This window comes from Buceros rhinoceros, unplaced genomic scaffold (genome assembly GCF_000710305.1).
Source record: "Buceros rhinoceros silvestris isolate BGI_N320 unplaced genomic scaffold, ASM71030v1 scaffold2915, whole genome shotgun sequence".
NCBI classification, from domain to species: domain Eukaryota; kingdom Metazoa; phylum Chordata; class Aves; order Bucerotiformes; family Bucerotidae; genus Buceros; species Buceros rhinoceros.
This window is the reverse complement of record NW_010413236.1, coordinates 7886-24904: the sequence shown is the minus strand read 5'-3', so window position 1 is coordinate 24904 and position 17019 is coordinate 7886. Positions and strand designations below refer to the sequence as shown.

The following is a 17019-nucleotide window of genomic DNA, read 5'->3' as shown; positions in this document are numbered from 1 at the left end:
AGGAATCAGATGGAGGGAGATAGATAGCTTTGGCCATTTCTGTTTCCATTGTTTGGGTTTTCTTCCCAGGCAACAGCAAAGTGCCAAGAAGCTCACAAATGGATTCCATCCCAAAATAATACCCGTCTCCGCTGTGAAACTATTAAAGCTAGGGATCATGGGACATTTTCAACGTAATTTCTTTATTATTAATTTGGCAGGTGTTCTGCTTTCTCATAAGCTCGCCCATTCTGCCGCCTTAACGCTCCCTTTCCCTCCTTTCTCCAATGTCCAAAGAACTGAAGTAAAATAGAGAGAGCCACATGCTGCCCCCCGCTCCATACATGCCACCGCATGAGTCCAAGGAGGCTGCTCAAAGACGTATGAGGTCAGACCATAGCCAGCAGTGCCTACAGAGCTACAGTTACATGAAAGTACTACACGTTGCCTATCCAAACATGTCTGATGAAAAGAGCATTCTCAGACTGGTGAGGATTTTTTTTCTCATTTGCCACCATGATGAACTGATCATTTTAAAGAGACTTTATATATAGCTACCCAAATAGCTAAACATTTTCAAGCCTCATAGCCTAGTTCATACATATTTCCACTCGCTTGCAATCACTGATGATCCAGTACCAACAAAGTGAAGAAACATGATTAGCAGCAGAGTCCAAAGTTCACAAATTCAAACAAACTAAAATGCATGATTAACCCCAGAAATCAAAACAACAAATTGATAATCCTCTTGCTTTGTCATTATTAAAAGTATATACTTTTTTTGTTTACCCAAGATCTCAGTGTACATTAACAGCTTAAATCACTTAACACTCAAGTCACTTAACTCATATTACCACCATAAAATGTTTTGAAAGCAAACTGAAGCACAAAACTGTGAAGCAACTTATTCAGTACTTTATGACCGGTCAGCAGAGGAATAAGGATTAGGAACCACGATGCCACATTCCCTGCGCTAGCCAGTAAACAACAGCGTGAGAAAACAAAACTAAAACAACCACAGAAACCCCATGTTCAGCATGAGAAGTCTCAAATTACTCTGATGAAAAATGGTAAAAGCATCCCAAAGTCTGTATAACAAAAAGGCCATCTCAGCCTTATTGCCCTGTTAAGCTGAAACCACAGAATAAAAGTAAATGCAAATACCTGTTTCCTGGATCTTGGTAACTGTCAGTAACAAGAGTGGATGGAACACCAAGTTTTTCCATTATTTGCTTTACCTAGATGTGGTTGCTATTTAAACCCTGAAAAGCTATGTGAGATAATCCAGAGGGTGCCTAGAAGTGCTCACTCCAAGTTAAAAAATAGACACTAGGGCAATTTGGTGGCTCAGAGTCAACCTAGTTCTTGCCTAATTACAATCACGTTAAATGACAGTACTCCTCCAGAACAAATGACCTAGTGATTATCCTCTACCCGGAAAAGTCAACAAGCAGTGCATGAGGGAGGTGGCCTCAAACCACACACACTAAGGAAAAGCCACCTAACAGCTACACATCCATTTTATTTCCGAATTAAAATGTATGCTGTGCCAACAGCACAGCAATGCAGTATCCTCTTACCAGTGACCTCTGCTAGAGAATGAATAACATCTAGCTTGTATATTAATTCATCTTTAGACCTCACCTCCAAGAGGCGCCAACAATGTTGTATAACGAGGTTTGTGGCTGATGATAGTAACGCTAGCTAACCGAAAGTCCTAGTTAAAGTTATCAGAAATACCCTGAAGATAAAACTCCACTGCTTCTCCTCCCCTACAGATTTTTCTGATTCTTGATGTTGCTTTTACAGCCCTTGAACTCTACAGCACAGCATATGTATTCATATTCGTAAGCTTTGCTTATGTCATCAATAACCTCAATACTCTGTGTTCTCAAGCAGCTATACAAACTGATCCAAACACCAAGCAAAACTTTTGTTTGTGAGGAAAACAGCTACAAGAGGAAAACAGCTATCAATATCTGATTTTAAACATCATTGCCTATGGCATTCAGATATGAGTATGATATAGTCATCATACTCTGCGTCAGTTGCATTACACCCGGTAAACCAGTCTCAACTGGGTTTCTGCCAACAATATTATATGGTGAACATCTATCCATCAAGTATGATACAATAAGAAGTGCAATAGGAACCTGAAGAACCTGAAAACACACATTCCTAGTATGAACGACCGCAGTAAAACATGACTATTAGAGTGGCATCTTCAGAGCTAATATTTTAATCAAGTGTTTTAAAAGTTTCATGCCATGAGAACATTATTTTCTAAGGTAAATTATTTTGTTTGGATTGGAAACTTTCCTCTTTATTTGATGCTGCTTCAACATTTACAATTTAAGCATATCAAATCTGGTGTAGTTCATGAGAACCAGAAAGTTAAACCAATTCATCCAGGTATCTCTTTAAGTAAGCATGGAGTAAACAAACAGCGAATCAAGTTTTTTAGATTTCACACTTCAGAAAACCAAGCATTACTAGCGGCATTTAGAAAATCACAAAGAACGACTTTGAGGCCACCCGGGCTTCTGACATTGGTATCAAAAGCTAGCCTCAGTTATGCTCATCACCTGTACACGTGACCCAGCTGCCAAGCTCCTCCAGTCTTGCAGATTGGGTCCACAAAATCACTGTGACTAGGTTTAAGTAAAAAAAAAATATTAGCTTTAAATTCAAAGTTCTTCTTTATTGTTATTGTTTCTAAGTCACTTTAGATTCCTGGTTCCAATATTTTTTTCCTTACCTGCTAGAGTAAGAAGAAAGAGACAGAAAAAAGGAGACTGAAAGAGAAAGAAAAATAAAAAGAAAAAAGGAAGATAATCTTGACAATGGATACTTTGCCTTTTATATCTCTCTTTTTCATGAAACTGACGGGGCTTCAGCAATATCCGAGTCACAACAATCTCAGACCTCACTGAAACAAATTTACATGCTAGAACTGATGGCTGTGACCAGCACACATATTCTACATCTGAACAATTATTAAAATACTAAAAAATGTAACATAAAACAACAAGGGGAAATAACTTCAGTCCTGCTCTATCCTGTTGAGTCTGCACTTACCTTTTAAGTAACACCACATCTGCTAACATTAAGATCACAAAAATTACCAGAAATAGAAATCTGACAGCACTGCCTCTGGAATGAGGTTGTTTCAGATTCTTACAATACTGGATTATCAAAATAACTCCCATGAAACTGGTACACCAAAGCCATTAATAGCCCAGATTTATACTACAGTCTTGGCATCAGGTTCTCTCATTCCCTCCTGTTCCCTTTCTCTATTTTTAAAAGAGGATAGTAATTTCAAAACAAAATGTGCCTCCCCTTAATGAATTTCCAAGGTTGTGCTTTCCATGAAAATCTGAAGTGCTAGCAACATTTCTGCTCAATACATTTTGAATAAGACACTTCCAGAGTCTAAAAAGAAGTACTTAAACCAAACCACAGACTAATTTTGGACTACCAGATCCCAGCTCCTAGTGGGAAACTCTCCTTTATATAAGGCCATTCTCATCTTCCACAAGTAAAGATTTTTTACATGAGTAAGGGTAAACATGATGAGGACTTGAACGTGTAAGCTCCTGGGGACAAGCACTGCATCCTTTGGATCTTGGACAACACTTCGCAGACTGCCAGCACCTCTAACAATAACGTAAGTTGAGGAAATATTTGAAAAAAAAAAGAATAGGCCTTACTTTGACATCATTTCCATCAGTCTAAATCGTGAGCAACACAACTAAAGTCATAGGTAAAACTATGATACAAAGGCAAATCTGTCAATGACTTCAACGAGGTAAAGATTTTTTGCCAGGGAATGGTATAAAGTCTCTCTCTTTTTATGTGCTATATATAGGTACATTCATTACACATTTCCATATCTGACAAACCAGCTGACACAGAGAGACTCACATAATGCCACACGTAGGACATGTGCCCAAACATAATCACTGGAAATTGGAAAGCTTCAGAATCAGATTCAGAATCCACTTAGCCTTGGACACTGCAACTTCCACAGCCTGGTCTATCACATGATGCTAAGGCATTTTCCTCTAATTAGATTCCATTTGGGGAATCAAAAGATATCTAACACTTCCAAAACACTTCCTCAGAAATATCACTGTATATGAATCACAAACGCAACATGGCATTTAAGCATGAGGTTGGGAAACTTGACTTCTTCTGTTTCTGTATCAGACATACATCTCCCCAACTCCTGCTTAATATACTCCTATCATCGTACTGCATCACGTCTCAAACTAAACACTCAAAACTTTGAAGACACACCTTCCACAAACAGAATACTGACAATTACTCAATGCTGTTGTTTTTAACTCTGTAACAGTCCACACATCCAATAAGGATACAGACTGCACCCATCTTTTATGCACTACACCTGGAACCTTGGGAGCTGTGGGCTAAATTCTTGGCTCAACCAAACATCCAATGTGATCTTGTGAAAACAATCTAGTGCCTGTACCTTCATTCCCAAACTATAAAATGAGAGTGATAACATTTCTTTTATTCCGCACTCTATCTTGTTTATTTAGACTGTTAATTGCTTTAGAGCAACAATTGTTTTTATAGCAATTGTTGTAAAGACGGTTTTAGGCACACCTACCACAGAAGAGAGACTAGAGATCTTGCCTAGCGCTTCTGCATGCTCCTGTGGTGCACACAATGAATCATACCAGAGATAATTCTCAAATGCTTAGTTTCTGATTCGATTTGTGCATTCCAGTAGCTAACGCTATGCTCTTCCAGTGCATTGCAGTAATTACTATAACACTCCTGTCACTGAGCATTTCTTGACTTGAAAACTTCTATCCCAAAATGTAACTTGGACTAATCTTTCAACTGCATTAAGAAAATATATTCTCATTAGCTCTAGCACAGGTACCTCAGCCCTGTTTGTAAATTCCTGCAGGCCAATACTATGCTATCTTCTAAGTTGTCTCCTACTAACACTTCTGCAAGGAAGGCGAGAACGACCTTTCTGTTTTACCAACAAGCAAAAAACCAAGAAATGTGGGGTTTATGCTTAGTTATTTCCCTCTGTCTTGGAGTTACATGAATGACTTACCGGTGGTAGGCTTCCCGGCGGTACTTTTTCAGAGCATGCCCATCCATGTTTGCAGGGAGATCTGCTGCATTCTGGAGTCGGTCGCTCCAAGAGGTTGTCATCTTCAAATGTATGTTTATTTCTGAAAGAGGCAGAAGAGAAAAGCTTGGTTAAGTTCAAGGTTTGTTTCACCAGAAAGTTGACTGTTTCCTGGTACAAAGAGATGCAATGCCACTCAGGAAGTCTTGCAAAGTACCCGGTGGAATGATCTGAGTTTGCAGGTCAAATAAGATGCTTTCCTCTGACATGTTTGCTGAAACAGGGTGTTAAACCAGAGAGCTGAGAAGGCTTTTCCAACCAGCTGGAACTGTAGACATTCCTATTCATTGTGGTAAAAATGCATTTAGAAACAAAGACCTTGTTTTCATTGCTGAAAAAGGCTTTTTTTGACCGTAGAATTACTAAAATGCACTAGCTACAGGTCAAGGAACACCTACCCTGTCAGGCAGGGCAAACCCCAGAAACCCCAGTGGAACTGACCTTGCCACTTCTACCACACAGTAAAAATAAAGAGCCTTATCCCCGGCCATTTGATCTCTAAGCAAAGACAAAGCTTCAAACTGATGCTAAAATAGCAGAAACAATTGGAAGGAAAGCAGAAAGATGATCTTTCATCCTCTGCAGGTCAGCTGCATTCAGACAGAGCAAGAGCACACTGCAAACCTGTAACACTAGCAATGTAAATATGCACAGACATCTGCACCCCTTCACAAGTACTGGTTGTCAAAACAAAACCACCAGACAGTCCTTCTCGTCAGGAAGGCCCTGCAGCGAGGCAACAAGGGTACTTTTCCCAACTGTGTTCTTAGCACACTGGGTCAATCCCGCTCGCCCCCTCCTCCAGCCAGACAAACGTCCTGCTGCATCCCTGGCACCAGGTGGGATGATGAAGCTTCACCCATGGTGAGTCAGTCGAGCTCATCAGTTCAAGTCCTCACCCATCAAAACTCACCGACCAAAAGCAAACAAAAAATGGGTAGTTCACCACTGATCAGCAGGTTGAACCCAGCTCAACCTGCCACAACGCTATCATTACAGCTAGTGCGAAGAACGGGGTGGGAGGCGCATCCCACAGTTATACCAAATTAGGTATACCATGAAACCACATTCTTGTGTAACCCACACAACTGCTGGACCGCAGGGCTTGGCTTGTTTGCTCTTCTGTAGAAGAAACAAAACCACCCACAACCTACATGGGTAATGATACAACCACCATTTCTAGACACCTTTAAAAATATGACTGCCCTCATTTTACAGAAGGGAAACTAGATGATTTTAGCAAAGTAGAGAGTAGAGTGACTGTTGTAACCAGCGGCAGAAGTCATGGTGCTTTTGGCAGTCACGCACGTGCTCACTCTCCTCATGGAAATCTGTGTAATTTTTTTTGTTTTAAATTTGATTAAAGAGCAACAGTTGCAATTGTCACAGCATTTGTTGGTCTATTTACCTACTAGTTGCTGGTCATAAAAAACAAACGGACGGCAAACAGCTTGTCTGTAAAAAGTATGTTCCTCCCTCCTCCAGCATTCTTTGCTCGTCTCCCAGTTACTATAACCAAGGTTTACTAGTGCATCTTCTGCCACATCCTAAAGGTCACCAAATTTAGGCCCTGGCAGAGAGCCCAAGGGACTGCATGCCAGAGCTGAGAGCTCTCTACCCACCCCCCGAATTCCCTACAACACACCCAGGAGAGGAGGTCACCGCAGCGAGAGGGCGAGGGGCCATTCCAGCCAGCCGCACCTTCCACAACAGGGCATGCAGAGAGCAGCGGCTTCTAAAATAGCCCAGACCCGGGCCACCAAGGGCTTATAAGTAATTACCAGCTATTTAAGCCATGCCCAAAGGCAGCACAGGGCATCAAATAGCCCACAAACATCAACCTGCTCCACTTCAAAGAGAAGACACTGCCTGCAGCAACTCTCCTTACAGGCAGCATGGCTTGCAGCAGTCCTGGGAGAAGAGCAGTGCCTGTGTGAGAGAGTGACAGCCTCCAGGTCAGCAGCTGAGGGACATGCAGCACAGTGAGGGATCTGGAATGACCCCAAGTCTGCAAATTACAGAAAGGCCTTATGTCCCCAGAGGGTGGAAAAGATACATTTCAAGATGGTCCAGATGATCACCACCTTGGTCTTACCTGGAGCTATTTTAAAGCTACTAACCTAGCCAGAGATTACAGATTCAAATCCAAAAGACAGAGACATTTAAGGCCTCTAAACGGCATGTTAAATAGCTCTGAAAAAACTGTTGCATGGCTGGTCTTATGACTTTTAGACAGCTTCGGGCCTAAGTCTTCCAGATGCAACCATTCCGAATCCAACCTTCCTGCCTTTTAGAAGGGCTACACTACTCTGCTTACCCAGCCAGACACATAGCAAGATTCAAAGACTGACCCCACAGCCAAAGCCAGAGACCATCTACTCTGCCAGCCTCTTCTTCCCATCACCATCACACCACATCAGAGATGCTGACACAGGTACTAGGATAGGATTGCTTCCAACGGCCACCCATGCAGATATCTGAGAGTTCACCAATAGCAACCTATAAAACATCCTAAAATCCCGATGGCAGAAGAGTTTTAGCAGGCTACCTTTAATATCATCCTTTCTAAAATGAGGAATCAGTGGAGCAGTTGAGCTCCTACATGATGAAATCCTCCTCTACAGTAGAAGAAACCAGACAGCATCATTTTGTGTGTGCTGGGATTCAAAAAGCTGAGACTTGAGGAAACCACAAAAATCTGAGTTTCCATAATTAAGCAAGAAAGGCCTGAATTACTGTAATGATCCAGCAGTATTTTGCTGTAGCTGTGATGGACAGAGTTCATAGGCAGGACAAAGCTTGTATACACAGGCAGTATCTTTTATTAGACCAAACAGTATGGCTGGAAAAATGAGACAAACTCTTGGGCACACAAGCTGTCAAACTCTATTGGTGGCTCTAATAAAAAAATATTACCTCTACCGTCAGAGCTTTGCCCTGATTTATTTATTTAAATCTTTCTTTAAATATACATGCAACATAAAATAAAAAAATCTTCTGCTGAAGTTTAGTATTACACGAACTCAAAGACACTCTTACTGCTTAGCAGGCTCCATTGGCGCTGTGCCAATAGCTTACTGCTCTGAAATAAAACAATAACAACTGACAAGAGATATGGTGATGGATGCTCCCCACCCAAAAGTCTTACACAAAAAACCTTCAGTGAAATTGTTCCGATGCTTCAAAGATGTAAAAATTAGCCTACCTGCATGGGTAAGAGACAGAGGACCTGATCCCTGAATATGAATTCCTTCTTCCAAATAGAGAGGGGAAAGTATGAAGCATTGAATCGCTCCATACACTTGGAAGCCACTGGAATAAACATTTAAGAGAGCGGGCAGCCAGCCAGGCAAGATTCTCAACCCCAAGCAACTGAAATACGATGCATCTTTCTTTAGTGACAAATCTATTTTTGAAATCAATAACCTGTAAATAGCTTCACATAAAAATAGAAATCTTTACATAGATGAAGCATGTCAGAATGCCTTCCCATAATTTATTGCAAACATGCTCCTTGCTAGTGCAGTCTTAATTAAGCATCTGATAGCATTTATGGTACAGGGTTCGTTTTGAAAAAATATTTGAAATCTCAGCTTCAAAGCTCTGATACAGCGCTACTACTCAACAAATACATTTTGGTCCAAAAGAATATGAGATTTTTAGCACATAATTTGCTTCTTTTGACAGATTTTGGCTAATTTCAAGTATTAACCATAGCGTATTTTTTTCAAGTACTCATAAATATAAATAACACATCCAGAAGCAGTTTCCTTCAAGTACTACTATTATTTTTCTACTCTTTTTTGGCCAACCAATAGTTAGAAATGTCTGCACCTGACAATACTTGATGCATTGAGGTTAAATGTACTGCTGCCTGTATTTTTTTCTGAGTTTGTTTTAACACTTTGATGATGCAATGCTAAATCAGAGGCACACACACACTAAAAAGCAGTGATGAACAAAATAGCAGTGACAATACCACTTTTTCCAGGATATTCTCCGAGAGCTTATACAGCAGAAAACAAAGCATCACTAACCAATCCCAAGGTTGTAGCGTACTCACACAGATCCGTCACACACTATATCTGTCTCTTCTCACACGTTCTGCTTCAAGAATCATTAATGCCTTGTCTGTACAACCCACACGTGTACGTGCACAGTGGAAAGAGAACAGAGAGAAAAGTCATCACACCTAACATTAGCTACCTAAAAGCTTTGTGTCTAGTCGGAGGCTGTGGGTGTACAGACAGGTCTTGTACTACCAAGCCTAGAGCAGTTTCTGTCTCCCCACTGCAAAAGTGCTCCATCTCAAGGGGCTTTTTGGGGTCTCAGCAAGGGAGGAGTGAACTATGTTAAAATCCTGAGAACATAAAAAAAAGAAGTGAGCAGGATTGAAGTTGGCTTGTTTAAGACTCCTATCAAATTTCTGGTCCCAGCCACGGCACGACCTCACAAAAAGGGCAGGGGAGGGCAACATCAGTTTTTTTCTGCAGCTGAGAGGTCTGTCCATGTAAGGATGGTTAAGAAAAGTGAGTGACTCACTTTCGAGGAGCGTCCCTCTCCTTCCGTCCAGGGCAGAAGTTGCTTGCACCTAGTTTAGGCCAGACACTTGGGACAGCTGGCATCAGAGGAGGTGAAATCCACTCAGGTTAGCATCAAAATCTCTGATCCTCTGAAGCATCTAACATCCTGGAATGGACTGCAGAAAGCAGCCAGGACTGTGTCATCCCCCTCCACAGCATCTCCTACTGCCACTGTAAGATCAGGGATGGGCTTCTGCTGCACCCAGAAGGGCAGTTCGTACACCTGTGATCCAAAAGCACTTCATAAACTCTCGTTCACATAACAGATTTAAGGGGAGCGAAAGGTGCTGTCCCTCTTTTGTCAGCTAAGGATAGCAGGGCACAGAGAAGGTAGTAACACAGAGCAAGAGGGAATCAAATGCAGCAGCCCTCGTTCCTCAGTCTCTGCACTAAAAACCCATCTGAGGTCCTGCTGCTGTCAGGATGAATCACAGAGATACACTGCACCTCCCTTGCGAGGTCAACTTTTAACACAAATTCAAATTTCAATTCTTAAGATTAGCTGGCAGACACTGAGAGGTCTGCTATAAAGTATATTAAATATAATGCCATGTGTAGCATTGCCAGCTTCATAAATACAAGCACGCCTTGATGTATATGCCCTGCTTGAAAGTGCACAGTAGGAATAATGCCTACACCGATACACCATTAGCAAGCTCAGATCCCTACATATTTCTAAACATGCCTGTTGCACCCACATTCCCAGCCTATTAACTTGTTTGCTGTGCAACCATTTCATTCTCCTCTTCAACACAACCATTTCATTCTCCTCTTCAACACTGTCATTCAGGCACTGTGCTTGAGCTCACCCACCATGTCTACTCCGAAGCTGTCGGCAAAGGCAATGAATCAGTCTAGCACCTAAGTACCAGTAGTTACTCCCCTTCCCCTTACGTGCTGGTCTTTCGATGGCTACCTCCCTGGAACCATCCTTTCTGTGCATGCTCCCAGCTCAGCCAAGGGGTGACTCAACACTGTTGAAGATTAGCTGAGCAGCCAGAGACCCCACTAGCCCTCAAACACTCCATGAGCCCCAACTCTGTATGTCACAAACTCACTGAAGGGATGTGGCAGAGAAGAGACAAAGGTAAGACGTCTTGGGGCTGCCAGAAGGTAAGGTGACATAAAACTTCTAGAACTATAAGTGCCAACTAAGGAGAAAATAAGTCTCGCATTTCTAACACCCAGGAGAACTATTCATTGTGAGCTAAATTCCAAAAGCTCCGCTCATGCTCTGCTTGGGAAGAATGATGCAGAAAAAATGGTCCACATTTCCACGCTCCTGATAACTCAGAACTACAGGTCCCAGATGTACAGATGACAGTACCATCACAGAATCCAGAAGTATTGTTAAAACACACTGGAAAACAGGAAAAACTGCTTCTTACACTCCTACCAGTACCATGTAAAAAAGAAAAAAAGTCTTGTAATAAAGCAAAAGTGAGAGGTCCCACTTGGAGAGTTAAGGGCAATAAAACCAAGATTTTCTAAAAAGAAGTTCTCCAAGAAAGCAGAGGCACTACTGAACAGAGAAGAAGAATAATGCAGAAGCGGTAGAATTCTTTAAGAAATGTCTCTAGTTTGCATTTTAAAAAAGGATGATAGTCTGGTAATCCATCAATGACAATAAAGCATATCCCATTCAATTTGCTACTAATAAGAAGGTTAAATAATATACAGAGATGACCATGTTTAACCATCCAGTCTGATAAAGTTTCCCCAGGAATCCTAAAACAATTAGCTGCATATATTTTAGACTACATCAGCTTTACTTGGCAAACCTAGGAAGTGCACTGCAAATGACAACACTGGATACAGGTAATGGAGAATTAGGAGACAAAAATATCACCAGTCTTGGTCAACGTATGTGTTACACCAGGTATCTAGATAACATCTATAAATTCTTGAAGACTGAGAACTACCCCTACTCACACATGACAAAAGCCCCAAAGCAGTAGGCTTCTGACTCGCTCCACGTGTGGGTTGCATGGATGCTGAACAATGCTCGGATTTTATTCTGAGTAACAGCCTTAAACACCAGCTCTGTTAGTTCATATAGTTCCTGCCCTCTCCCCCACAATCCTGAGATGACAATTCAGACTACTCTGTGTTTTACTGCCAATGCTTCTGCTTAATAGCCAATGACGAATTGGTTCCAAAAGGTGTTTTCGATTAGTGATGCTCTTGGAAAATTAATATGTCCATGACTTGAGATCTCTGGCAACACTGGAAAGCCCAGTTTCCACATATAAGCGGTGAAGCTTGTAAATGACCTAAACCCAAAAATTGTCTTTTTTTCCCCCTTGTGATTAAAGTTAATTTCTTCACTTGAAGAACTTCCACTTCGCCTTTCTGACAGCAGGGCTCCAGGTTCATGACAGCAGGAAGGACGAAACATACCCTCCTTATTAGAATATGGAATTACTTCCAAGAATCACTTGAAAGCGTACTCTCAGCTCATAATAATAAATACTTAAGGCTGGCTTTAAGCAAGATAATTCTGTATGCCCATTTACAGGGTATTACAGAGGTAGAGATCTGCTGCTAAGAACGTGTTAAGGTTAACCACAGACATATGTATTGATTTACAGTAGGCACTTGCAGTATACAAAAACCCACTGGATTACATTAGATTGATAACACTCTCCTTGCTGCATGGATTGTACTAACCCTTCCGCCTCCAAGGCTGCAATCTCCAACACTGGCTTTGAGCCCTCCTGCAGAAAGGGGCTGTTTCTCTTGGGCACCACCACAGTGCTGACATCAGTGAAGCTGCTTTTCCTAAGCAGTTGCTTTTAGAGAAATTGGTAAAGTATTCCCAGTCATACATTTATTTGACTATGGTCTGACTAACAGACAATGGTAACTCATGGGTTATTTCTCATAGGTAAGGTATAAGAAGGGAGAACACTACTTGTGCTTATTATGGGATTTTATTTAATTTCAGGCTAAATTTTATCTCTGTCATAAAACCTAGATGCTAAAGTAATGGCTATATATCAAATACATTGTAAAAAGTATTTAACAAAACGCTGCTTACTGACAACCATATTCACAGAGTGGCTGCAGAGTACCTAGAGCTCAGTAACAACCCAGGACCCAAACGCATTAGATGCACTCAAAAAAAGGACAGGTAAATTTGGAGTTTCTTCGGGTGACCATCCACTTCTATCCAAGGAGTTCTATTCATCCAGGAAATCCAAAGAGCACTAATTATTTAAAATATTTTAATCATTATTTCATTATCATCAGTTTTACGGATGGTTAGAAAGAAATTTGGAAAACTGTGAAATCTGCAGTACAGCTCTGTGAGGAGCAAACCTCACATCTTACCCTCTCTAAGCACCGTGAGACCATCCATTTTCCTCATTTATCTGTAACTGAGTTTACTGCCTTGAAACTGGAATCACAAATTCTCAGCTCATTAGCCTATTTTCTATTTTCCATATAGCTCATGCTTCTCAATGTTTCATGCAGAATTACCATTTTAGTTGTTTCCAACATACTGCTTCTTGCACAAAGTTTGTCAGAGCTAATGCTAGTTCTCCACTTTAAGTCTAGCGCACCCTGTATTGTCCCACCGCTAGACAAAAAGGAGGAGGACCATACTTAAGGAATGTGAGACTTGATCCAGAAGAGCAAAAGCTATGCCACAGAGAAGAATGAGCCAACATGAGCTCTCAAAGAAATGCTGTGACTGCAGGTCAAATATGATCCTTGGATTTTCAAGATCACCAAGCAGGACTCCATGTGCCTATCTGTCACAAACACTGCTGGAAAACTGTCTTCGGCCAGCTGTCCCCACTCAAGAATGATACTGATCATATTGTGGAAGGAATAAAGCTGTGAGAGAGAGTAAGGCTGGAGTGGAAGCTTGCCAATTTAAAGAGAGCAACTCCGCAGGTGATTTGAAAATCGTCTAGAAGCAGTTATGCACAGGAAAACAGTGTGACTGTGGAGGGCTCTCAGTCTAGCAAGAATGAAAGCCCGTGATTGGAAATTAAATAAATCCACAAATAAATATTAGCATAGAGAACAGTTAATTACAAACCAACTTAGAAAAACTACTTCAGAAATTTCTTATCACCAGAGGGCTCTAAATGAAGGGAGGGGGTATGTGTGTGATGTTTAAATCAGTCTTTTTCACAGTCAAGAATGCATGCAGAAAAGTAGAAAAGTCAGTCCGAGCTACGCAGCAGGTCAGTCAAACTGAGTTTCATGTCTCAGGTGACTCTTCCTCACCTTATAAATTAATGTATCAGTGAATAAGAGGCTGAGGCACAAGCAATACTGCAAAGAAACCTCCAGAGAGAGGTTTCGCCTGGAGAGAAGGTAAGTGGACAAACAAGTGCTCTTCTGAGCCGACACCAGCAGAAACCGTGCACCCTAATGGCCCTGGAAAACTCACTCCCTAGGGAAAAGGTCTTTGGCTCCTGCAGCAACCTCTGCTGCGGAGGTTCCTGAGCTGCTGTCCAGCTGAGTGCCTGCCAACAGCAAGCATGGACCTGGCTAAGATGTTGTTCTCATTCCTTTTTGTTTCCAGCTGTTAAATTCCAGTAAGAAACCCGTAAGATAATTTAGGTGTTTCAGTCACAGTGTTTTTCCCGTAAGCATTGCTCTGGTTGCACAAGGTCTTGAATGATTAAAAATTAGAGCCAAATTTGATCCCTCTGCTTTGATACAGTCCACCCTGAAGAAATGATTTAAGAGTTCCCATGTATTTGCTTTAGCTGAAAACTGGGAGGAAAGCTTTGATGCAAATGCCCACCACAGCAGGAACTCAATGTTTGACTGGTATCTGCAAATACAATATCCTTGCTAAAAAGATGAAGCATGACAAACTGCAGGTTAATGTCAACAGCACAAAAGGCAGAAATGTCAGCATGGAAGTGAACACACTGAATTCTGCAAACCAGAAAGGAAAATCAAGAATAACTTTTATACTGCAACTCTCTTGTTTTGTATCAGAACAACCTGAAGCATCTTTAGCAACAAATAAACTTGCTGGTAAGAACTGACAGATATTAGCTGTGGCTACTGGGCAGCCAGAGCCTTCTGAAAGGAGACTGCCGGGTTCTTCCCATTCAGATTGTTACCTCTAAGTAACACTCCTGGTGTTCAAACCCGGGCAAGGATCTGTTACCCACTCAGGATAGCTGAACACCTCTGTGTGAGTTTCAGTTCCCAAAGAGAGAGAACAAGATGAGACGTGCCATTCCCGCAGAGAGAACTGTAAAGCCATCCTTCCACATACCGACTTCAAACCAAGGAACAACTGCCACTCTAACCTGCTATTAAGGATTATACAACAGTAGCTCTTTTGGCAGCAGATCACCCTGTTTCAAAACGATGGTGCTTTTCATTAGATACACTGTGTTTCAGGAACCAAGTACAGACTTCACAGGCCTTTCCAGAAGGGCAGAGGCAATGGACAAAGAATTTGAGATGCACAGCTCCGATCTGTACCTCAGTCATTCTGAAAGCATGCAACTGGGTCAGCTTGGATAACACAAACAGTCAAAAGCACTCTTTATCCACTAAACACTGAAGGTGAGGGAGGACATTTTTATTGGCTTTCCTTACTGACTGTGCTTAGTGGTAAAAAACCCTCTTGTCTCTAAAGATCACGTCCCTGCCTCATTAATACTTTACAGAAAAAGCAAAGATACTGAAAGTTTATTCTGGCTTTTTTCCAGTCTTTGAAAGTAGGAAAAAAGGAAGAAAAAAGGATGATTTTTAGAGGCACTTGAACCCTATACCATGCTGGATGGGCCCTCTCCGTGTTTATGCACCACACAACAGATGTGACAGCAGAAACAGCAGCTCAACCATCTCTGCAGGCTGGAAGCGTGAGTTCACATCTCCCTCCAGCCTTGGCTGAAAGCAGTCCCTGCTCAGCCCAGGTGCGCGTAGCCAGCTGGCTAGTCAGCGTGAGTCCCAGGGCTCTGGACACAACACTTGCCAAGGGACGTGCTGCTGAGTAAAGAAACTGGCATGCTTGAACTGGGGAACACTGGCTCCTCCTTTATAAAAAACGTTACTGAAAATAAACACTGAGATCAACAGCTAAAGATGATCTGGTAATTCTGAGAGCTGCTCTGTCAAAACCAGTGAGAACTACTTCCTTCCCTGCTGAAAGCTTTCTTCTCCAGCACCATCTCCTTCTTTAAGGAAAAAGCTTACCAAATGCTCATGTACTAAACTTGATCTTTCTTCCTTTTGAGATCTTAACCACCAATAACAGGCAGATCATTGACAAATAAATGCATCTTCCCAAAAGAAGAAGGATGAGCTCAGGACTGTGGAACTAAGCCAGAGACAGGAGAGAAAGGCCACAGACTACATATGCAAATTCAGCCAGTTTTCAACTTCCTGTTTGTCCACAAGACACAAAAAAGATAAAATAAAGATACCCCTCAGCTATAAAGAGCACTGCGAAGATAAATACAGAAATCATTTAGCAAAGAGGATCTTGATCCTCACTCATCCTAACATACCATACAGGGCTCCAGATGCATACTAGCTCATCTCGTGGGCTTCCTACCTTTGTCCTTAATCATGGTTAGTCACCTCTCTTCCAAGAAGTCTTCCCTGACGGTAATCTAGCCTTTCAGGCAAGAATGGCAAGAGCTTTCTGCATCGAGGCTCAGCTCAATGAAATCACTCATGGGCTGGCTCTAACACTCTCCTGAAATGCTCACAAACGCCTGAAGTGCTACTCCCTCCTTCTCTATGTCCATCCTAGTTCAGTAACCACAGGTACCTTTCACCTCTTCCTCACCATACCAGTGGCTGGACTCACTCATCATGGAGATCAGAAAGGTGCATACCCAAAACCTTTCCTGCACTCTGCTCTCAGCAAGCAGACCCCACACAGCGCTCCTTGCCAATGAGCAGCAAGCTACACAGACCTTCCAACTGAGCAAGCACAATGATGAAAAAACAGGGACCGTGAAATCTGCAGGTGCTTTGAAGTGCTCTTATGGTTTGAAGTTCCCCTCCACATAAAAAGCACAATTCATTCCTTTTCTGACCTGTTTTTTTTTAATCAGAGGCAAACATGGTAATTATAGTCTGCCTGATTACAAATGAAATTACAAATCTCTCCTTAGGGCATAATAGCGTCCCCACCTAGATGTTACCAGCCCCCAAATATCATTTAATCTTCACAGATGTGTAGTACCAAGGTACCACTGCACTCTACAAGCAAATTAGCTTTATGAATACTTTCTCTGCAGTATTCCCATAATGGAAAATAACTGAAAAAATAACTGAACAGCC

The 17019-nt window shown here is 41.8% G+C and overlaps 1 protein-coding gene across 1 annotated transcript in view; it reads right to left on the bottom strand.

Annotated features, from left to right (window-relative positions):
• The window catches only part of NT5C2 (5'-nucleotidase, cytosolic II), a 40561-nt gene extending 35383 nt beyond the window's left edge, over positions 1-5178 (bottom strand). Inside the window, exon 1 of the mRNA XM_010136641.1 lies at positions 5078-5178. Within this exon, the coding sequence (XP_010134943.1) occupies positions 5078-5178 (101 nt within the window). The remainder of the gene's footprint in view (positions 1-5077) is intronic.
• Between the last annotated feature and the right edge of the window lie 11841 nt (positions 5179-17019).